Source organism: Sturnus vulgaris, chromosome 5 (assembly GCF_052056855.1).
Source record: "Sturnus vulgaris isolate bStuVul1 chromosome 5, bStuVul1.hap1, whole genome shotgun sequence".
NCBI lineage: Eukaryota > Metazoa > Chordata > Aves > Passeriformes > Sturnidae > Sturnus > Sturnus vulgaris.
The window spans coordinates 9,892,889-9,915,760 of record NC_142247.1 but is presented as its reverse complement, the minus strand read 5'-3'; the positions used below and the strand labels follow the sequence as shown (position 1 = coordinate 9,915,760).

Genomic DNA, 22,872 nt, shown 5'->3' with positions numbered 1-22,872 from the left:
CTCAGTGCTCTGGTGTGGTTGACAAGGGGGTGATTGGTCAAAGGTTGGGCTCTATGATCTTGCAGGTCTCTTCCAACCTTCAGTGATCTGCAAACAAAAATTCTAAGTGATTCTGTGAACAAGAAGCAAAAGAAGTCAGCAGTAAACTTTCCTGATGGTTGACAGCAATTCACTCCAGCTCTTCCAGGTACCAGGTTCATTCTTATGGCCAGAATTACCCAGCTGACAAAAAAACTACTTCTCAGTTCTGTAAGAGTTCAGTGGAGACAAGGCTACTCCCAAATTCCCCTGAGAGATTTCTCCCCTCTAGGCTGTCACATATAGCCACAAAGGAACATTAGACTAACTCCCTTCTGGAGTAATTTCAGTCTCTGCAAGACACACAAAAGCATGATTACCATTTGACTTTTTTTAAATCACTTTTTTTTTTAAGGAAGGCCCATGAACACAGAACAGTGTAACACATTACAGAGGAGAGCTGCATGGTTCCCTTAGACAAGTGACAGTGGGTAACACAAAGGTGACAATACATTCATGCATCAGCAGAGCCTGACACCCACAATTCTGGTATTTCTTGTAATAAATAACTTTTTCTTCTCCTCGCAGGAGAAAAAGGGAAACCAGCAAGGACTACTCAAGAGACATTTGTATTACCCAGAGGACAGAGACCAGAAGCTTTCAGGAACACAGATGAGATTGTACAGTAAGCGAGCACCAGGTACAGAACAGCACATCAACCTGCTGGTAAGTCCATAGGCAGCCCCCACCAGAACATATATTAGAGACAAAAAAACCCACTAAAAAGCTATTTAGAGTGGAAATATTGGACAAATCGGTAATTCTTTAGGCTAAGGGTTGCACACTAGTGTCTCTGCTTTTTTCCATATCCATATTTAAACTGAAACAGGACAGTCTCAACTCTGCAACTGCAGAGCTGGACCCTTAACTGCTCATGCAACTTACATTTATTCCACTTGGAAACCTGAGATTTGGCACACGTGTTGTAAGCCCTTGAGACTGCACTTCGCTGGCTTTGGGGAAACAAAGCCTCAAGCCAGCCAGTGAAAAAATCCTGAGCATACCCTAGGGAATGTGCCCTGCCAGGGGACAGTTGTGGCAGCAGACAGGCTGATGTCAGGAAGGCCCCAAGGCAGAGCCCAGCCTGGCTGCATCGAGCTACCAGTGCCTGCACATCACCTGTGTGACAGCCAGCCTGTGCCACCCTCCAGGGAGGTGACAGTAAAAGTGTTACAGCAGTGACATTAGGAATGTACTTAAGATCTGCTTTCATTCACACACACCAAGGAAAGTAGAATGAACACACCTGCCCTGACATGTTCTGACAGCATTTCCCATTCCCTTCCAACGTGGGGCATTGGCATAGGAGTGATTTCCTGCTTTATCCCAAAACCACTTAACATGTTATGTAACTTCAACTCCTTGCTATGCATCAAACAGTGGGATTAATCAACATAGCAACATCTCCTCTCCCCCACAAACAATACATCTTACTCTTTATTAAGTATCAAATTATCACCAACATAAATTACATCCAAATTATGCAAGTTTCAAGAAAGTCAGATATTTTATGTACAATATTTGTCTTGAGTCAGATAAACCTTTATAGTTTGAACCTGTAACATAAAAAGCAAACCTACATCAGTACCAAATAAAGCATTAAAAAGGTAACAAATATATAACATTTTAGAAATGCTCTTAGAACGCAAAAGTTAATGGTGAGGATTTTTATAGTGCAGGAATCTTGGATTTGCAGCTCTTAGACCATCTCTCTTTCCCTGCGGATGGCACAGCACAGAACCATACTGAATATCATGCCAACAATCTGGAAAGAAAGCAAACTGATTAGAAATCAGAAAAGCAAAGCATGTGCTTTTATCAGCATGAGGACAAGCTGCTCTTCCCAGCCCAGAGGTCACATGTATTCTGTATTTTTATACTGGACTCTGCCATCTCCATCTCACAATCCCCAAAGTTTATTCTCAGGAATCCGATTCACCTGAGTATTTGAAAATAGATCACAGAGTCTGTCAAGTTGGAAGGGACCCACAAGGACCTTCAAGTCCAACTTCTGGCCCTGCACAGCACCAGCAGCTATAAACCACTGCCACATCTAAGAAATCTTTGATCATCCCAGCATGAGCTTTTCTCCAGCGAAGTCAAACACAGAAGTACAGGTTTTTCTAGCAGCCCTGTTATTTCAGCCCTCTAGCAGAGCCTGTCATTGTTATGAAGAAAAAAGAAGAAACCCCAAGAGATATTAGGATTAAGATGTGAGCCATCAACATGACCAATACCTCTTCACTCCATATATACACATAATTGGTAAGATTTCACCACTGCTGAAAGTGCAAGGAGCAGATCCTAATCCAAAGCAGAACCAGGGAGGCCTGAGACATCCCAGCCTCTGCACTGCCTCAGGGCCCTGCAGCACACACCCTGATCCTGCTGGGACTTGTCCTCAGTGGAATGGCCCTGTGGGCTGCTGGGCCAGGCACTGCTCTACAAGATTTCTGCTGAGTATCCTCTGAGCACTCTCCAAATAATCTGGAAACTCACCATCATTACAGCAATGCCAAGGCCAACTGCTCCAATGACATTGAATTTGGATTTGAAGACTGCATCAATGGCATCAGGGCAGGACTGAAATGGAACAGATGGTTCATTAGTGTTTTACATACACAGGGTTAATTTCACAACTCATCTTTTAATAGCTGCTTTGATCTGGCCTTTACTGTCACATCCTTAAAGAGAGCCAGGGATGGTTCTACACAAGAGTTGGTGGAGAAGTTTAAATCTACTCTTCAAGTATCTCAAACCTGTTAACAGCACCTTTACTACATCAGGATTCTCCCCTCAATCTGAACATACATTTTATCAGGCTTGGCTTGTTACTAATGGCTGTCAGCACTTGAGATGATGCATTGCTCACCCCTTATCAAAAGAGATTTAAAACCACTCTTGATATTACCAATTGCTACTGTAATTTTGCAGACCCCTCATAAACCCACAGTGCATGGGAACGGCAGGATATCCTGGGCAAGGATCCATGCCAGGGCAGATTCACAGAAAGGCCAGTTTAATGTTCCCAGGACAATGAATTACCTCTGCAAATGGCAAAAAACCCAAAGCAAAACAGTTAAGTATAGTCCTTTCTTCAGGACAGACACATGATGGCCAATGATAAGAACAAGGCACTTTTATAGAGGTATAAATCTTTAAGAGCCTGGTAGCTGGTCAACATCTCATCCCAACTTTGGTTCTGCTTCTTCCAGCAGCAAACATCATTGAGCTGCTGAAACCTACTTTTTTCTGTTGTTCCTTATCCAGTCTAGGAAGATAGACTGAATCTGGGATTAAAGGGATATACTGGCAAGAATAAGTTGGTTCAATCACAATACCAATACAGCACTGCTTCTTAGAGGCACACTCCATTACATCCCTTTGATCCTGCAGTCTATCCACTGTTTTTCTACAGCTGGGAATGGGCATCACAAGAAAAAGTCAACAGATGAAGCTTAAAACACACAGCAGAATAAAAACAAACAATAAGACCTGCATGCAGTCTCAGTCTCAGCTACTCCCACATGCTCCAACTCAGACTGCAAGGACAGGGCTAAAAGATACAGATTGAAAGGTCTCATGTGGGTAGATAGGTGAAGTTGTCAAAGTAAAAAGACCCCAAGTCATTAATTGAATTCCTGCATGGTAAGAACCATAGAAGGACTCATACAAACTGTATTTGAGCATAAAGCAAGAGCACAGGATGGCTGTAAAGAAAAGAGGAAGAGGTGGTGAAAAACTACAAACTCTTTTCTCCTGTTATTTGTGGCATTCAGGCACCTCTGTAGCAATATTCCAACAGGGAAACCTGATTCAGAGAATTGCCTTCACAGTCACAAACTCACCTGAACAGGCTACCAATGCCTTACCCCCCCACCCCATCCCTGCTGAAGCTTCAGACTTGCTCCTACCCCAAGCTCTTACTTCTCCCTCACCAGGAGGGAGGTGACAGGCCCCAGCAAGCATCAGGAAGATGCAATGATGAGAATAGAGGTCTCAAGGCACTGTGAAGGCTTTTTTTTAGGCAAAGATTTGATCTTCCACTGCCCACCCCACCAGTGGGTCTGTGACACAGAGACTGCACATTTCCTGAGCAAGGTCAGACTTCCTGCTTGTTCTTTCCATGGTAACAGAAAGTTTGTTTTCCACAACCAGCCTGATCACAGACACACACTGCCACGTCAGTGTGACACGGGGATTTCCCACAGACTAGCAGGGTTTCCTAAAGCGTGTTTCTCACTCTACCCCACTGGGCAGAGCTGATGGTGAATCAAATCAAGCTTTACCTTGGTAGAGAATGACTCAGACAACGTCTTTGCTGGACAAGTGTCCATGAACTGCTGCTCCAGAACTCCAGAAATGCCACAGCAGTTTAGCTACAACAGAAAATAAAGTGACCCAGGTTAAATAATTCTTATTTTTGCTCAGTAATCTGGTAAAAAAAAAATTACATTAGTTTTTATTACAGACCAAGTCCTGTCAACATGACTGCTATAAACCTAATTTTAACAAGCCTTTATTAAATTATAAGACAAAGTTCTGAAAGGAAGAGCTAGATCTCTGAGTACACACAAAATCACTTTGGTGATAGCTTGTGCTCCTTACAGACATAGGGCTGAACCCCTCACAGATATGCATGTGTCCATACTAGGGTGCCAGTATCTCAGTAGCACAGATCCAGGGTTTCCCAGCCTGCTGCTGAGTTTTAGAAAAACAAGAACTAGTTCTAGACACTTGAGAGGGACAAAAAAAGGCATCCTGAACAAATTTACACTATACAAAAATCTCTACAATCTTTGGTTTCTTCTTACTAGCAAGAAGTCATACAGGGGACTGGGTAGCATGGAGAACAGTCCCTGCTGGCATGGAGCAGCAGCATTACTGTCTAGGTTAAGCAGAACCATATACTTACAGCAAACTGAAATGCTTTCAGGGTGTCTTTGGCACTTGGCTGAGTTCTCTTTCTGTAGGTATCCATGTAGAACTCTTTTAACTCATCAGTAATCTAAGGAAAAGCAAAGAGTCGTCTATTAATGGTCTATTAGTGTGGTACCTTGTATTAATTATAAAAAATTTGCTTTCAGCAAGTCAGTCATCAAAAATCCTGTAGTCTACAACACCCATTCTTCTGCCATGTATAAATAGAGGGTGGACAGAAGGCTCACCTGTTTCAGGTGAGAAATAAATGTACACTCACTTTAATACCCACACCTAAACAGGTAAGGCTGTTTCCCCTTCCAAATCTGAGCTTCTAACAGGAGTGAGAGAACCAAGTCTTTGCCCACTGGCTGCCCAAAAATATTTGCTATTCTACTGTGCCCCAGAAATTTCTATATTTCCACACTGGGTAATATAATAGGAGCAGAAAAGCAACCTTGGTCCCCAAGCATCTGAATTTGAAACAAGACAGAATCTTGACTGCCTGGGAAGGACAGGCCATATCAAGCATGCTTCAGGTGCAGAAACAGTCAGCCCTCAGCTGACCCAGCTCCTCTCTGGAAGTGGTAAACCTTCCCAGCCAGCTTGCTTCACCTCACAGCTCAGCCAGGTACTGTCTGGAGGGTACCTCTAGTGTACAACAGCCTCCTGGAATCTGGCTTCCCTGCTACAGTTTCATTTTTAAATATTACAGTTAGGCTGATTCAAGCAGAACAACACAAAAAAAAAAAAAAAAAATCTTTCTCCTCTCCCCAAAATTCCCTGGCTAATAAGGATTTGACTTGTAGTGGTATAGATGTCAGCAGACTGCTGACTGTGGGCACATTCACAGAATCATGGAGTGTTTGGGGCAGGAAGGGGCTTTCAAGATCACTTAAGTCCTGCCCCCCTGCCATGTGCAGGGACACCTTCCACTATCCCAGGCTGCTCAGAGCCCCATCCAACCTGGCCTGGAACACTTCCAGGGATGGGGCAGCCACAGCTTCTCTGGGAAACCTGTGCCAGGGCCACACCACTCCCAACTTTCAAGAGCAACTTACCTTTTCTTTATTTGAAAATCCCCAGATGCCAGCAGCAATTTCAAGGGCAAAAATCACAAAAAGGAAGAAGAAGAACTAGAAAAGAAAGACCACATTATTCATGAAGGCCAGAGCACCACAAACCAGCATCACACACATACACTGCAAGTTTGTCCACACTTGTGGGAGCTGTCACTCAACCAGGTTGCAGTGGGAGGTCTGAGACACTGGTAACACCAGGAAAAAGGACACTGGGTCAGCACTTTTTCCCAGAAGCGTCAGAAAGTCTGGCAGTGCTCTCAAAGCACCAGTCTTGCTTTTTGATCAGTGTTAATTAAAGCCAATCATCTGTTAACTCCGACTTTGAAGTTGTCCAAGTCATTCAGACACATCACAACAGTTGACACCAATTCTTTCCTCTGGTTTGTCACTCCTGTTGCTTTAGGAGTCATTACTTAATTCCTAGCTTGCCACCAACTCCCAGAGAGCTAATGGTCACTTTGTTATATATCCCATAAAACACAAAGAAGTGCTCTTCCTCTCACTGACTACCAGATCCAAAACACCACTATCATTTAGAAGCACTTTAAAGAGATACTCAATTACAAAGGGCTAGAGGCATAACTTTGCAAGAAATACTTGAATTTAGGTTCTTCTATGACACAAAAGGGGAATTGTTCCTTCACTGGCTATAGTAGTTGTCTTTTATTAACTAAGTCTCCTGGTTATTTGGATGAGTAGTTCTGCAAGTGTACAGATGTGCACAAACCCAGTAAGCTCTACTGGCCCCTCCAGTCTGAAAACAATGAGGGTGCTCTCCAGTAATTGGCTTGCAGAGCAGTTGTCAACTAGAAGAGCTCATCCTGTGGTTATGAACAGTAGAGCCTTGTTGTTTCAAGCATCAAAACCACAGTTCTGGTCCCAGAGATTAAAGATTGCACAACCTTCCGAGTCCAGGATGAACTGTCTAGCAATGATAGCACTGCTCTTATCAATATTTTAGTTCTGTGTTCACAATACTCCCAGCCTTGACATTCAGTGTATGTCAGACATATCCAGCCTCTTGAGGTCATCCTGTGTTCAAATGCAGCAGGAGCACCTGGATTTCAGGCCAGAAATGAAAACTATATCTAACATTTTAGCATTATGTAGGCAACTGTGAGTTTAAACACTGTGATTGTTCTGAGTCCACAATCCACTGCCCTTGAATTACACAGTAATATTTTCCTTCCTTTCTCATCATACTGCTCAAAAATTTAAGCATTACCCTGAGCACTTACCAGGCCAAGCATACACTGAGATTCCTGTGATGCACCACAGCATCCCAGGAAACCAACCAGCATCATAAGGGCACCAGCTCCAATAAGGATGTAAACACCTAGGGAGGAGGAAAACAAAGATGTGAAGGTCACTGAGACCTCAGCAGCAAGGTATGCAATTAATTGCTCCACAAATAGCATTGGTACCTTTCACCAGGTTTCTTTACTGAGGTGTTAGAAGTAAAAAAAAAAAAGGGGGGGGGCTGTGCTTAATTTTCAAAGCAAAAGCATCTGAAAAACTGATTAAATAAACCCTTCAATTTGACAATTACTGTATACCCCTACTGCAGTTTCACAAGTTTTAGAAAATGGGCAAGATAAAGCCATGTAAGATAACCTGTAAGATACTTAAAAACGGGCTCAGAGGCAGGAGTTATCAACTTCTCAGGTGAAGATAGAGACAACAGGAATTAGAGACAGCTGGAAGAGTGATTTATCAGCAACTGTGAAGTCTTGGAGCAGGTACTTCAAGTTATAAAAATCGCCAGAACTTGTAAACTACTCTGCCCAGAAATTAGGCAGTGAGTATGTTGAAGAAGAAAGAGCAAACATTTCTGATGTAAAAAGCTCCATTTATGCCAAATCCTCTAGCTCCTAAACTTGGGAACAACCAGCCTAATCATCATAGCTTTGAGCTGGAGACAGTAGCAAGATGTGGTGAGCAAGAAAACTCCTTAAGGATAGCAAAGAATATTACAGGGGTGGAGAAACATCAAAGAATCAGCACAGAACACATAGAATAAGCAGGACATTTCTATCAATAGGGACAAAAATACAGCTCAGAGACAAATCAATACTAATTAAAGGAAGCCAGATCTAAGCACTTGCAAGTGATATATTCTAGATGCAAACCAGTAAGATTAGCTGCCAAAATAAACATCTACTTGATGCAGCATTTGTAAGGGATTAAGCCTGACATTTCTCATCACGAGGAAATTCCAATATGGACTTCTTAACCTGAGCTTAAACTTTTTCCATTTGAAAACATAAAATAAAGAGTTCATCAGTACTTCTTATTCCAATTTGAGTTGTACAGAAAGCCTTTGAGGTAACTTGCTTTGTAACTCACTGCAGTCAGTAACTACTCACAAAAAATTATGTTAAAGCAGAAATTCCTATTGAGCTTCCTTTTAAAATTCAGTTTAACCTACAGAGATTTCAAACAGGCTTCACTGGCTGCATCCAGCCAGTAGCTTAAGCATCACACCATAAAAATTGTATGCTTTAGGAGGTGAAAGTTGTTTTAGGCTACCCAAAAGAAGATTTGTTAAATATTCAGCTCAACAGCCAGGTTGAGATTTCTGTTCTCTTTCTGAGGTCCACTTAAAAAGCAACTGGGAATCTTCCTGGCAGCTCCAAGAACCACCCATGCTAAGATGCCATCATACCAAGGGCAAACCACAAATCTTCTCACAGATAACCTGTCTGCATGCCTGCAGCTTCTTCATCAAGTCCCACGAGCATCCCAATATTCCCAACTACGGCCTCTAGACCATTCCTAACAGCACAGGCCATCCTAGGCTTAAGAGGCTGCAACACAAGTTGTACTTCTTTGCAAGTGACCCTTCAGACACAAGCCTGGGAGCTGTCACAGCTGAGTAGCCGAGGACAGGAGCCAGTTTTTTGGCAACAGAAAGATGAAGCCATCCTTTAAAGATTGACTAATTTCAACCCCTGCCATGGGCAGGGACACCTTCCACTATCCCAGGTTGCTCAGAGCCACATCCAACCTGGCCTGGAACACTGCCAGGGATGGGGCAGCCACAGCTCCTCTGGGAAACCTGTGCCAGGGCCTCAGCACCCTCACAGGAAGGAATTTCTTCCCAATATCCAATCTAACCCTGCTCTGTGTCAGTGTGAAGCCATCCTCCTGGTCCTGTCACTCCCGGCCCTTGTCAAGAGTCTCTCTCCATCTTTCCTGTGGCTCCCTTCAGGCACTGGAAGGGACAATGAAGTCACCCCAAAGCTTTCCTTTCTCCAGGCACAACAATCCCAATTCCCTGAGCTCTTCCTCCCAGCAGAGCTGCTCCAAGGGTTTGAGCACTTAGAGGTGACAATCAAATTAAGCATGTTCTTCTGCCCAAGCTTAAAAGTGACTGTAGAGATCAAAATCAAAGTTCAGATAAAAACCAGTTCACTTAGTAATTCCTATAACATTAACATAAACTAAAAATGTGTGTCCCCTAATTAATCATCTTACAAACACCTTCCACGTGGTCTAGCTAAAGCACACTGATCCATGCTGGCTGGAACAATCCTCCTATGTACCATGATATTTGTGCATCCTCCCCATTCACTTCAGTATGAATTAAGAGATGTGGGGCTTTAAGAGTTAGACAAAAGTGCACATGCTCCTTCTGAGAGATGAGGCACCAGAGCTGTGTTTTGGGTAGCCCAGGTTGGCCACTCTGGAGAAAAGTTATTAATTACTCAATTAGTTTAGTGTGAAACTTTGCTGTCGCATATGGTGGTGAGCATCAGGAAGAAACATCCTCTGTGTCTCCCAGGAGCCCCGGGATTATAAAATGTTTACTGACAGGAACAAAGACAAACTACTGTGGGAAAAAGGATGAAGAGCCAAAAAACCACTCACACGACAGCACTGCTGTCTGAACAAGAGCTCACAAGGGAAGCTGACCCCAGCACCAGCCAGGCAAAGCTGCTCTTGGGCTGTTTTGCTTTATCCTTTAAGGAAGGCCCAGGTTTCCCAGCAGCCTGGAAAGCAGGGCACAAAAGTATGACCTATCCCCCGAGTGATTCCCCAGCTCACCTGTGTAAAACTTTGTGTCAGAGTCCAGTTCAAAGACGCTTTTGGTCTGTGAATCAAAGTGAAGCCATAGTCCAACTGCAAGCACGGCTGTCCCTGCAAGCTGTAAGAACAAGGAAGGTTTGTTAAATGATACCAACTAATCCACCCAGCACTGCATTAGGAACAAAATCAGAAGCAAGCACAGGATACAGCTTTTAAGGTAACAAAGGACAAGCAGAAAAGGACAGGGATAGCAACACACAAAGTTCCAGACATGAGGCACCTTGTTGACACTGGCATTTACATGATATAAACTTCAATGCTACAGGAGAACAACGCCATTTTTGTTCCTTTCTGAAAATATCCAAGGTCTAGCCAAGTGTCAGTATTCCCACTGATCCTTCCACTCATTGTTTTATTCTGGGTGGCTGCAAACATCGATTGCATGGCTTAGTGACCTTAAAGCTTCACACTAAAAAGCAAGTTTATCACAAGGAAAAGTGCCTTGTAAGGCCAGCTGGAAGTTTTATTGTATTAAACAGACTGCTGAGTGTTCAGTGTGCCATGGAAGGGAGTTCAGGAAGAGTGCTCTTCTTGCAGAACAAGATAAAGCCAACCCATTAAGTGACCACACTGACAGGAATAAAAAAAAACAGCTGCAGAAGCAGCAACATTGCTGATCTGGAACAATACAATCGAATTTTAGGTAATATTTAATTTTATTTCATTATCATCTCTGTCTGTGTGCCTCCAGGTTCCTCTTAACACTGATGTCTGCGTTTGCAGTAAATCACTTTGTGTATAAATTAGCCTCTGGATGAAACATCTGGCAAAAGCCATAGGAAGTGCTGCAAGAAAGAGGGAATTGCACTCTAGTAAGGCGAATTGCAACAGTTTGCTTTGAAGAGACTGAATCCTCCTTGAAAAAGAAAAAAACTGTGTTTTCTTGCATGTAAGAAAATGAAGAAACCAGGACAAAGTAGAAAGCTGGAGTGTGCTTCTCAGCTCTTCCTTTGAAGACCATTTCACTATTGAAAAAAGCTCTACAAAAGTGAGATGAGGACAGAAATCCCAAACGTTGCAGCAGACATTAAAAATTTAAACTTAAAAGTGAGCAATAAGTTTATAAAGTCTAGTGCTTTGGTCAGGCAAAGCACACATGAAAAGCAAAAATAAAATCCCAAAAAAGCCTGATCTCTGATAAGAAGGTCCTTGTAGAAGGAAACATTCCTGATTGGCCTTTAAGAAACCGGGGAGTGTTTAATAATATCAATTTTCAGTGAGAATGTGGGCAGCATTCCCTTGGCAAGCACTCAAGGACACAGCCCTTCCACACCCAGCCCACCTGAGAGGTGGGAGCCCGAGAGCCCCTTCTCCCTGCTGGAAGAGTTCCTGCTCACACACAGCCCCAGCTTTCCTAAACCAGCTTTTCCTGCAGGGCAGGAACCCGAGTGCCAGGCCTGCCTCCAAGAGGAGCTGCAGGGTTGTAGCTGAGAGAGCAGATCAAGTGACACACAACCCAAAGAGCCAAGCCCACCTGGAGGTTTCCAGACCCAAGCAAAAGACCTTTGTTGGCGTTTCTGGTGCTTACTCCCAAGGCACACCTGCACACGCCTCCTCCTTGCCTTGCTAGGGCTACCCTGACAAGATGTTTAAGTTATGCTGGAGCACCTTGGTACGACAATGTCACACCAGCGTCATTATTTCAATTTCTTCTGCCACAGCTGCACCCCGAGGGGAGGGAGAGGCACAAAGAGGAGCTGACAGAGAGAAGGGTTGTTGCTCTACCTGCTCTCCTGGCTGTAGCATCACTTCAAAAAAGCCTCTGCCACCTCATCTCACCCCAGTGCCTCAATTTAAACATCAGAAAGGCTTAGTGATGGAAAAAACTCTGCTTTGAGACTGCTGTTAAGTCACCCAGTATTTAATGGCACTCTGCTTGAGACTCCTTTCCCTGGGTCATCCAAAAGTCTTCAGCTTTTATAGCTGATCCAGATACCCACCGTTACAGGAAACCTACAGCCTCTGCTGGTTTTGCCAGGAACTCACAAATTGTGAGGCCACAAGCATGAACACCCAGCTCTTGTCACCAACCAAACTTATTTACATCTTGACAAGCTCCAGTGTTTGAGTAGAGAGCTCTGCAAATGGAACAGGGCACAGAAAAGGACTGTAAAACTAAAGAAACTCGTAAGCCATACTGTAACCATGCAGATAATCTTCAAATTCCAAGCAAAGGAGAAGGCTCAGTTAATGCCCTCCAGAAACAAACTGGCCTGTTCACATTGGGCAGAGATGATGTACCTAATATAACTCCTCTCAAAACACAAATTTAGCCTCTCCACCACCACCCATAGATACATGGCATGTTTTCTCCTTGGAAAAGCAGTCACTCTGTGGGAAAGGTTAAGAAGATGCCAGGGAGACAAGAGACTTACAGGATCACAGAACTGTGGTAACGCTTCATGCCAGTGAATTGCTGCACAGCACTAAAAAAGGTGGTAGAATGAAACAGAGTGATAATTCTCTGCATGGTGGATTAGAAATAAAATGCAGCTCCTTCATGCAAGAATAAGAGACTTTTTGTCTCAGTTTCTTAAGGAAAGCAGACTTATGTTCTCAGTTTGTGCTCTTCCTACCCACAGTGACCACTGAACTAAAAAAAGGCAGTTTTAAAGCAGAAGGCAAGAAACTTAAAGCTTCAAGTTTCCATCAAAACAAGGGAGAAATGAGGACACAGCAGCACCAGCCTCTAAGGAAGTGAAAAGCACAGCCCCATGGGCACTTGGCAGCACCTCTGGCCAGTGTGGCACACTAGAGGCGAGGCACTGTCACCTCCCTGCTCACCCATGCTATGCCAGCAGGATGGGCAGCCCTGCTGGGATGGTGTGGGAGATTGCTTTTCCTTCCTGAGAAAGGAGTGCAAGGCTCCCAGCCTCAGCTGAGTGGAAGCGGATCCCAACTAACCTAATGGCTGGGTTTTTGTTTGGTAATCCAAGGGGATTCCCCATCTAACAGATCTACTTGGTCACAGCAGTTGAGCAATACTGTGTTTCTAAGTAGCTTTATGATGTGCTGCAAGAGAAATTCAGCAGGAAGAGAACAACACTGTATTCCTGAAAGCAATCCATTTTGTCTGGTTTCACACACACACAAAGAAAAGAGTGGGTTTGTGTGCTTATCAGACAGGTAAGTAGTATGTTTCTACGTACAGCAGAAAGAGTACTGAAGACAGGGTTGGGGTTTTTTTCCAATCTGACCAAACCGTGAAGGGACACTGCTCACTTACTGTTTTGGAAAAGTTTGTGGTAGTGATTTTCCAGTAACAGCATGTCCTGGCACAATTACACTGCTGACTTCCCTACTTCAGCTAACCAGGCTTCCTTGTTTTCCCTAACCACTGCTCCCAGCTCATTCCTGCTCTGCTTGGCCATTCTACGCCTGCCGCAAGGATAAAACTGCCTGGGCTCTCCTCTCCTAGCCCTGTGGAGGCTTCTTGGGTTGTTTTTATTACATGCAAACACACCCCCTTTGCCCCTAAAGCTCACTCCCGCATGCAGCTTTCTGCCTGTTGCAACAGGAAAATCAGCTTTTTTGGTCTGTCTGCCTTTCTTACACAGCCCTGCGCCTCCCCTAGTGAGCTTCCTGTGCAGGACTTCCCTCCTCTCACCCACCCCACATCTCCAAAGCTACCCCTTCCCCCTTGCTTTGCCTCTGGGTATATCCAAGGGATGTGTCTCAGCCTTCCAAGTGAGAAGAGGTAACTGAAAAAGGACCTGAACCAGTCAGGATTCACTTGAGGAGAGAAAACCTATGTATCCTGGAGGCAGCAGTCACACAGGACACTTTGCCTTCCTTCCCTCCCCATCCCTAGCTAACTTGAGCATGAGCTCGGAGTGTGCCCCAGCACTGAAGCTACCAAGACATTTCCACAGCATTTTTGCCCCACTCTCACACCCAAGGTTTCACAGATCTGGTATCCCAGCAGAAGACTTGCAAAGGAAACTGTTAGATTTAATGACAATGCCATAAACACGTGTTAAAACCTTGAGGTTTAAATAATAATAATTAAAAAAAAAAAACAACCAAACCACCAATTCTGTTAACACATCCCATAGCAGCACAATGCGTGACACTATTTTGGAAAGCTGGAAAGTCTATTTTGGATTTAACCACTATTTTGCAAGGACCATTTTGTTCAGTCCCTTCTGACCCTGTCACCTCACTAAGGGACAATCACTCTACTTGCCTCAGACACCTTAGAGCATCTTATCTTTCCATAGGCAGAATCATCTCTCAAGGAGCTCAAGGTCCAAGTACTTACCAAGTCCTTAGGTAGTCCTTTGTTCTGGAAGACAAAGCTTTGGGAAGGGGACACCCTCTGCCAGCCCCTCCTCCACTTCCACACGGTGAAGGTAGGGATAAGAAAGAAACCAGACACTTCAAGAGCACCTGGTAAGTGGCTCAAAGCCTATTAAAAAAGCCTTTACCCCCCCCCCCCCCCCCCCAAAAGTGGGTTTTTCTATTTTGACACCTTCAGGCCAAGTTTACATACAACTTCTACCAAGCTCATGGTATTAACTCCAGCAGAAGGTAAGTCATGTGAAAATAAAGCAGTCAGTCAAAAATAAATACTACTTTCAGCACTGCCAGCTAAGAATGGCATCTAACAGAATACTTTTTTTTTCTTGAAGTAGAGAAGATATGTCAGGCTCTACACTACTGTTCCATATATAGGTTTACCACAGGATGTGACAAGAAGAGATCAAAAAAGTCACCATCTTCACTCCATAAATATTTGAACTTTTAGCTAAAAATCTGACTGCATAAGACAACTTACTTCTCACTGTTTTAGACTGAGCTAACAAAGCCAGGACCACATCTAGAACTTTGCAAAAAAATTGAGACTATTATGAGTAGTAATGAACTGTTTCTGTCCTGTTACTGGCTGGTACTCCATAAATAAAACCTCATAAACAGTAAGTACAGGTGAGGCTCAACATCACTCTAAACCTTCAATTACAGAATTAGTGTTATCCACAACAGCACAGGTTTTCAGAGTTTTGAAAAAGCTCCACTAACACTTGTGCCATGTGGGCTTGCAGTTAGACAACAAACTGCAGCTATTTTCAAGCTAGCTTGGAAAAAAAAGTGGATTGGAAAGGAAGTATTGTCTTTCTGCTTAGCTAGTTTCAATAATGTTGCGGCCTGTGTTAATGTCACAGCACTTTTTCCAATTAAATGGTGCTCCAGTACAGTAGGAGCAGCATTACAAAATTCCTGGGCCATTGCCAAGACTAGAGCCCATTTCATACAAGTTCCTATTCAGAAGCCAGTCTACTATATTTGCAATTAGAATTGCAAATAGGAGCTAGGACTGCTATTTGGACTGCTTTAAGTAGCTTCACATCAGGTTTCTCAAGGCAACATACTCAAAACTCCATTCCTGACTTCACAGAACTTACTGGAGTCAAAATATACTGAACTGAGCCCAAGAAGCATTAGATTCACACACTGTGGCCAGCAATTGCACCAGTTCATTACAGAAAGCAAAAGCAACTAATTTCTGGGTTTTCCATCAATGCCTACATATATACACACTAACAGACACATGCATATTTCCCTGCCCATCCTGCAAATCCTCTGCTCCACTGGAGGAGGAAAGGCCCTCTGAATTGCTGTTCTTGGTGCACAAAAACAGCTGAGATTTTGGCTCAAAACAAAGTCATAGGTATCTTCAAGTTAAAGAAGGAAAAGAGCTCTCCAGGCCTAATTCTGCTCATCTTACTTTAGTAGGTACTACCACACACATATACATTTACTCATAGAACACACAACACTCTGGAGAGTGGGAAGTCAGGACAAAAGAACTGCCCAATAGTGGGAAGGAACAAGAAAATGATTGCTCAAAACTTCAACATGAACTCTGCCTCTGTGCTACAGCACTTGCTTGCCTAAAACACATTAAACCATAAATATTAGCAAGCAGATGTCGTTGTATTCCACAGAATTCACAAGGGGAAAACCCAGCAACGAAATTTAACAATGCAAGGCCTTGCTTTTGCTCAGCAGCAGGAAGCCAGGGGGAACACGCAGGCACTTGCCTGGCATGGTGCAAGCTGCACAGAAGCCCAGAGTTTTCCTAGGAAGAGGCTCCATCACTAGGACCAACACAAGCCTGAGCGAACCCAGGGAGTTAAGGGATCACAGCTAAAGGCAGCCACTCATCACACAACTCGAGGCAATCCAGCACTGCTCACACTAAGGTTAGTCCAAGTCAACTTTGCTAAGATCACTCTACTGCTCAGGTTTAAGGCACAAAATGTGTTGTTTCCATTGATTTCTTGCCAAGCTCAAGCCAGTCTGGTGGAAAAAGAAATTTTTAGTTCTTTATCAGGTTTTACCCCTCCCTCCCACACCCCAAATCAGCCCACAAACTTCTATTATTAGAGAGCAGACTGTCAGGGATGCCAGGGCCAGCACTGGCCATGCCAAGACAGCAAAGCTGTTTGCAAACCTGGGTGGGAGAACACCCGCCCCAGCAAGGGCTGCACAACAGCGGCAAGGAGCCTGGTGCCTGCTGCAACACTCCATCCCAGGAGGAAACAGCCATCCCTAATTCCCACACTTCAGAGAGGGGACTGAACCCCAAAACTTGCTTATGATCCACGCTTGACCTGACTTGGTGCAAAGATGTCCTCTTCCTTCCATTTAGGCCACAAGCACGTTTTAAGGCAAACTCTGAAGTTCCAAGAGTTTCAGAGAACTCCATGTTAGTCCCCAGCCTTCCCAGCTGGAGAAAGGCCATTGGATCAATCAAGCACAAAACCCTCAGGAAGGCTTAGAAGAACAGGACAGACAGCAGCATTTCCCAGGACCAACCTCCTGGTCTAGATATCAAGCATTTAAAGACTGGGCCAAGACACAGAGAGCATCTTGAGAGTAGAAAAATTAACAAAAGACTGCTGAGCTCCATGTTAGTGGGTTGGACTAGATTATGTCTAAGGTCTTTTTCAACCTAGCTCATTCTGTGATTAGCCAGGTATCCCTCGACCAACCTATCCCTCAACATCTGCTGAGGAGAAAGTACCACCACTGTCCCCACAGCAATAATGTTCTTCTGAAAATGTCCTCTTTCCTGGAGTAAAATCCCACAGCTCTTGCTCACTGCCTCTTTCAATACAGTCAGGCTCTACCTACTGCCTGGACAATCATGATCCTAAGGCTCTCTAGCACATTTCCATGCTGAAGAATCTCAACTTACAGTTGCTGATGGCAGAAACCCCACTCTTGCTTTCCCAAACATTACCAAGCTGTCAAGGAAGGCAGATGACCAGAGCAGCCCACAGCACTGCAGGACACCAGCATGCCAAGGATTTGGGGAGCTTTACACACATCTCTCAGTCCTTCATTTCTGAAACTGGTTTTGCTCTGTTGACACTAAGCACCCACCTGGTGCTTTTGTAAAGCCATCATAGATCCTTTTCTCCCAAGGCTTCACTGCTCCATGGCAGCAGCTGCCCCTGAACCATTTAGTTCCTATCTCCAGGCAGCTTCCTGCTGGTGCTTCCCATGGGAATCATTTGATACCTGCCTTCGGTGAGAGTCTCACCCTGTTGTGTCAGCACACAGCCATCACCTCCATCACCCTGGACAGTGTGTGCCAGCCAGCACCCCAGCAGTGCCTCTCAGGCTTCTCCTGATGAGCTGGGGCTATAGTGATCACCACGGAGTTTGTGCCAGCACCACTGCTTCTCTCCACAACAGGAGAGCTGCACCTCCCCACAGCTCTGCCTCCACTCCAACAGCCATGTCATCCTTGACAGGATCTTCCTCCAGGACTACCTGGTTTTCATAAGAGGCCTGAGATTTCCAGGAGACATTGAACAAGCGAACCAACACCAACCAGTCCTTGCCCTCTCCAACATTCTGGCTTTTAAAGGCTCCAAGGCAGCAGCTTCATGAAGTCTGACTTGCCCTTGCAGTAGCCAGTGTCCCATCTCCACACGTACACCAGCTTTTAAATAATCTTCTCCTTGGCTTTTTCCACTCTATATGTGCCATTCTCTGGGCATCTCAGACTAGCATAAAGCTGCATTCCAGTCCTCCAACACCGAGGGGGACGGTGAGCAGGAGCAGTTACCTAATCACAACTCACTTAAGAGTTCTGAAGTGTTGTGTGACCTTGGAGAATAGTTAACCAAACATTTGCTGCTCCTCCTGTTTCACCTCCTTTGCACCAAGAGGTCAGCTCAAGCCTGTGCAGGATTCAGAGTCAAAGACAGGTTACGGCACAGAACTTCATTAAAATCTTCCCCAGTAAAATAAAATCCTGCCAAACAATGCTTCCAAAACTTTTATACCTGGAGTTATTACTGCCTGGAAGGACTCTGAGAAACTCCCTTCTCCTCGACCTGTCTGAAGATGGGTATGTTACTCGAGTTTGCTTCTGCAAATTACTCCTGAAGCTTTCCTTTGGCTAACATTATTGTATATTTTATTTGGCTCACCACCATTTATGAACCTTTATCTCCTTCCCTTGGGTAGAGCCTCAACTTTGAGAGTTTCCCTTTTTATTTCAATAGCTTCCTTTACGAAGCTGTTTGAGCCTTTCTGCTTCCTCTTAACCTTATTCAAGACTCTGATGGAAGCAAATACATTCCACCTAATGGCACCCACAGCCATCTGCAGGTTTGCTGCAGACCACTTAAACTCCTCATCTACCCTTTGGAGGCAACTTATTTCAAAAAAGAGAGGTACAAAATTGCACTTGGCCACAACAGGTTTTGTCAACATACTTCCATTACTTCACAGACATTTCACATCTGCAAATCCATAAGAAACAGTAAAGCCTTTTTTTTATTTGGGTGGTTATTGCCTTTTAATTCTGGCAGCCCCAGAACACCTTTCTCTGTTGTTCAGTGCAGAATAACCCAGGATACAGAGGACACAAGGTTTGCTAATACCATACCCCTTAAATGTCCCTCCAACTGTTTTCAGCAGGCCACAATGACATGTGGTGATCCCCAAGAGCCAAGGGCCAGCTGGCCAAACACACACTTATATCTGGCTGACCCAAGCTGCTTGCCCTTCACTGCCTCTTGGGGCCTCCAGACACCGGGATCTCCAAAATGCATTTATCTCCCTTCCTTTTTTCTTCCTCTTCTCTTTCTCACATCCTGGCAGCATACAGCCAGCTTCAAGAAGGCAACTTGAAAAGCTGTGATCTCTCAGCTCCTCTGGGCAGCAGCACCACTCTTCTTCCATCCACACTGTCACCAGTACAATTCGATATCCACAAGCACCCAGAAGTTCTAGTAAAGCCTCAGCAATTTATTACTACGACATTCCCGGGCAACAGGTACATCCCAAACTAAACGAAACCTCTCTCCCTATTCTCAGCCCAGGGCCCCAGACAACAAGGTGGTGATGCTCAGGTTAAGAGCTTCTTTGAGGCAATGCCTTTGCCACAACAAGAATTTTTGTCCCATAAAACACTCTGCAGAAAGCCGGCAGCTTTGAAACTAACAAACAAAACAAGCACAAGGCAAACCATGAATAATTCAGTCTCTTCTAACAAGAGGTTTAGAAACTCGTTGACCATAAGTTTCAGGCAGTACTTTATTAGGCTTTTCCTTCTGATCAGCTCTAACCCGGCAGATGCGACAGCCTTGCTCACTGTCCCGGCGAGTCCCGGGTGGCAACATGTGCTTTCCTGGGTCAAGTTCTGCACAACTTGCCTCAACTGCAGCCCAGCTCTGTTTCCTCAGCTCTGCCGTAACCCATTTCGACATCGAGACATCCCGAGCACTTCACCCATGAACACTGAACTTCCACTCGTCCCACGGGCAGTGCTGCGGCTGTCTCCAGACGCTGCTTCTTCCCGCAGCTCCAACTTCATTCCTCCACATCGGAGCCGCACACGCGCTTCTCCGCCGTGGCAAATAGCCCAGAGAAAACCCAACTTTTTGAATCATACGCTTTGCGCCTATCCATCAGGCACACGAGCAGCTCCCGTGGTATTTTTCCATGCAGGAGCCAGCGCTGAATCCAGGTGCCCACGCCCCGTGCGCTTGAGAACAGCCCCAGCCTCGGCTCAGCCATGCTTTCCTTTCCCACGCTGCCTGGCCAACAACGCGTAGTGGGGCCAGGAACCGCAGCGGAGACGTGATATCCACGGGTGCTGGTCCGCTCCGAGAGATTAAACCCGAAGGGAAGCCACAGCTCCCACCGACACCAGGAGTTTGCACACACCACAAACACAGGTTGCAACTTGCGAGGAACCGGCTCACCCCGGGCATAGCCCCGGCAAAGCCATCGGGGAGCCCGATCCGAGTTTTAGGGCGAGGATTGTACGTAGTGATGGGGGATGCTGAGTGGGGGGGGGCGCATCCACCAACCCAGTACTCCCTCTCCGCCTGAGAGCACACTCAACCCGCCTTACTATAAAACCCGAAAAACGTGAAAAATAGAGCAGCGAGCACTGGGCTACCCGCCCCTCTCCTTCCGGGGGGCAGTGAATGGGGAAAACAGCAAAACCCACGAAACAGAAAAGCAAATAAACCGCGGCTCCCGGCGCTTCCCCTCCCCTCCATGCCCGTCCCGCAGGCAGCGCGGGGGTCACAGCCCGGGACGCCTCACCCAGAAGATGAAGTTGAAGCCGAAGAGCAGGTACTTGATGCACTTAGTGCCTCCTTTAACAGGCATGGTGGCGGCTACAATCGCGGGGACGAGGTTCCCCCGCTCCGCCGCCGCTCCTTAAATGCGGCCCTGCCCGGGCGTCTCGGGGACTCCCCCGCCCGCCCTCGGGGCCGCCCTCGGCCGCGCCCCGCACCTGCGGCCGCCCCGCTCCGCCCCAAGGCCGGGCGGGCTCCAGCGCTCCGGCAGCGCCGCACGGGGCCGTGCACGGCTCTCCTGGAGACTCGGAGTGTCCCGTGTCCCGGCACGGAGGGAAAGGAAGCACGGGGACTGTCGGAGTGCCGCTCCCGGCCCTGCACGGCGCGGCCTCAGCAATCCCACCCTGTACCCGGAGCCCTGTCCAAACGCTCCCGGGGCTCTGGCGGGGCTGGGGTTGTGACCGCTTCCCTGGGGAGCCTGTTCAGTGCCCATCACCCTCTGGGTGAAAAACTTCGTCCCGATATCTAACCAGCCCCCCAACCCGACCTGCTCTTGCACAGATCACAGATTCCTTAGGGTCGGAAGGGACCTCTGGAAATCATCCATTCCAATCCCCTGCCCAGGCAGGGTTACCAAGGGTAGGTGACACAGGAACACATCCAGGTGGGTTTGGAATGTCTCCGGAGAGGGAGAATCCACACACCCTCCCTGGGAAGCTATTCCAGTGCTCTGCCACCCTTAGCGTAAAGAAATTATTCCTCGTGTTGTGGTGAAACTTCTTTAGTTTATGGCCATTGCTCCCTGTCCTGTTGTTGGGCACCACAGAAGAGAGTCTGGCACCATCCTCTTGATACCTGCTTTGGGATATTTATATGCATGAATGAGATCCCCTTTCTGTCTTCGCTAATTAATCAGGCCCAGCTCCCACAGAGACGCTTCAGACCTCTCATCGCCTTTGTGGCCTCTGCTGAATGTTTAGTTTAAAATAAAAGCATTAGTCTTGCTTAAATGGGTGTTTTCCCCTACAAGATAAACTTACAGTTTAGTTATAGTTTAACTCCTTTAATCTTTCAAATATGTCTGCATGAAGTTACAAACATTCACTTTAGGAAAATAAGGCGGGATAAGTTTCAGCCCACCAGCTGATCCATGGTAACTGGTTGCGCACGTGCCCTTAGGTCACCCCAGTTGTGAGAAAAAACATGTTAGATTTCAACTGAGAATTCCCCTTTCATCATAATAGGACACTCAGCATGATCATTTAGCACTCAGCTCCTGAGCCTTTTAGCTCAGGGATGAAAACTGGAGGCTTAATTAATTAATTAATTAATGTACCTTAATTTATACAGTGGGATTAGAAATTCATCAGGAGTCAAAAACACACCCAAGCAGAACAGTAAAAACAGAAAAGCCATACGGAAATGCAAATAAAAACATGTTGGAGTCGTTGTTGCCAAAATAAATGATAAGAGCACATTCCAGAGGCGATACTGAGGGGGAGACCCTGGCTTGGGCAGCTGCTTCCCAGAGCAGGTTACAAAACAGGAATACAGATTTCCTTATAAAATAAAGGGAAGCAGAGGGATGGAGGCTGGCCACAACAATATAGATCCAGCATGGATGGAATTAATAAATGCATGTGACTAAACTCTCCTGGTAACTGGAAATGGAGCAAGGGGAGGTCCTGTGTCTCAGTCTTGAGCTCAGACTGGTTTTCTGTGTGGCTTTTGGGTTGGTTTTCTTTTGTCATTTTGTCATAAAGAATTTGTGCTCTTAGTTAGCATCAGCAATATGGCTTCCCTTACCTTTCTAAAATTAAGGATCACAGAAGAACTTTGGATAACTCCCCTCCTACCTTTGTATTGTTAAGCTTTTCATGCTTATGCGGTGTTAAAGCAACTCATTAAAATTCACAGGCAGTAACCTTTTGATCAGAGGCAAGAAATGGACCTGTTGGATAAAAATCTCCTGTAAGTTTGTAAAAAATTAAACTCTCCCCATTCACCTGCAAATTAAGTTATGAGGAAGTGAAATGCTTTTGTGCATCTTTAGTATTCTCGAAAATATGAAATGAAAATAATGCTGTGGCTTTTTTTTATTATTATTTTTTTTCATTCCATATGTAGGATCTGGAGGGAACATTTATGTT

The 22,872-nt window shown here is 45.4% G+C and overlaps 1 protein-coding gene across 1 annotated transcript; it reads right to left on the bottom strand.

Moving 5' to 3' along the window:
- Nucleotides 1–400: 400 nt before the first annotated feature.
- CD9 (CD9 molecule) lies at nt 401–20,933 on the bottom strand. The gene is made up of 8 exons (XM_014880919.2): nt 20,748–20,933; nt 10,128–10,227; nt 7,319–7,416; nt 6,060–6,134; nt 4,994–5,086; nt 4,368–4,457; nt 2,578–2,661; nt 401–1,843 (listed from the first exon to the last, which is right to left on the bottom strand). Exons 1-8 carry the CDS (start codon nt 20,811–20,813, stop codon nt 1,778–1,780), a joined length of 672 nt encoding a protein of 223 aa, XP_014736405.1. The 5' UTR covers nt 20,814–20,933; the 3' UTR covers nt 401–1,777.
- Nucleotides 20,934–22,872: the final 1,939 nt, after the last annotated feature.

Bases quoted from the DNA above. Each gene is read 5' to 3' on its own strand.
- CD9 (XM_014880919.2), bottom strand. From the start codon at position 20,813: ATGCCTGTTAAAGGAGGCACTAAGTGCATCAAGTACCTGCTCTTCGGC. The intron at 10,228-20,747 runs GTGAGGCGTCCC...TTGTTCTTACAG, and splicing joins GCTTCAACTTCATCTTCTGG to CTTGCAGGGACAGCCGTGCT. The intron at 7,417-10,127 runs GTGAGCTGGGGA...CCTCCTCCCTAG, and splicing joins TGACACAAAGTTTTACACAG to GTGTTTACATCCTTATTGGA.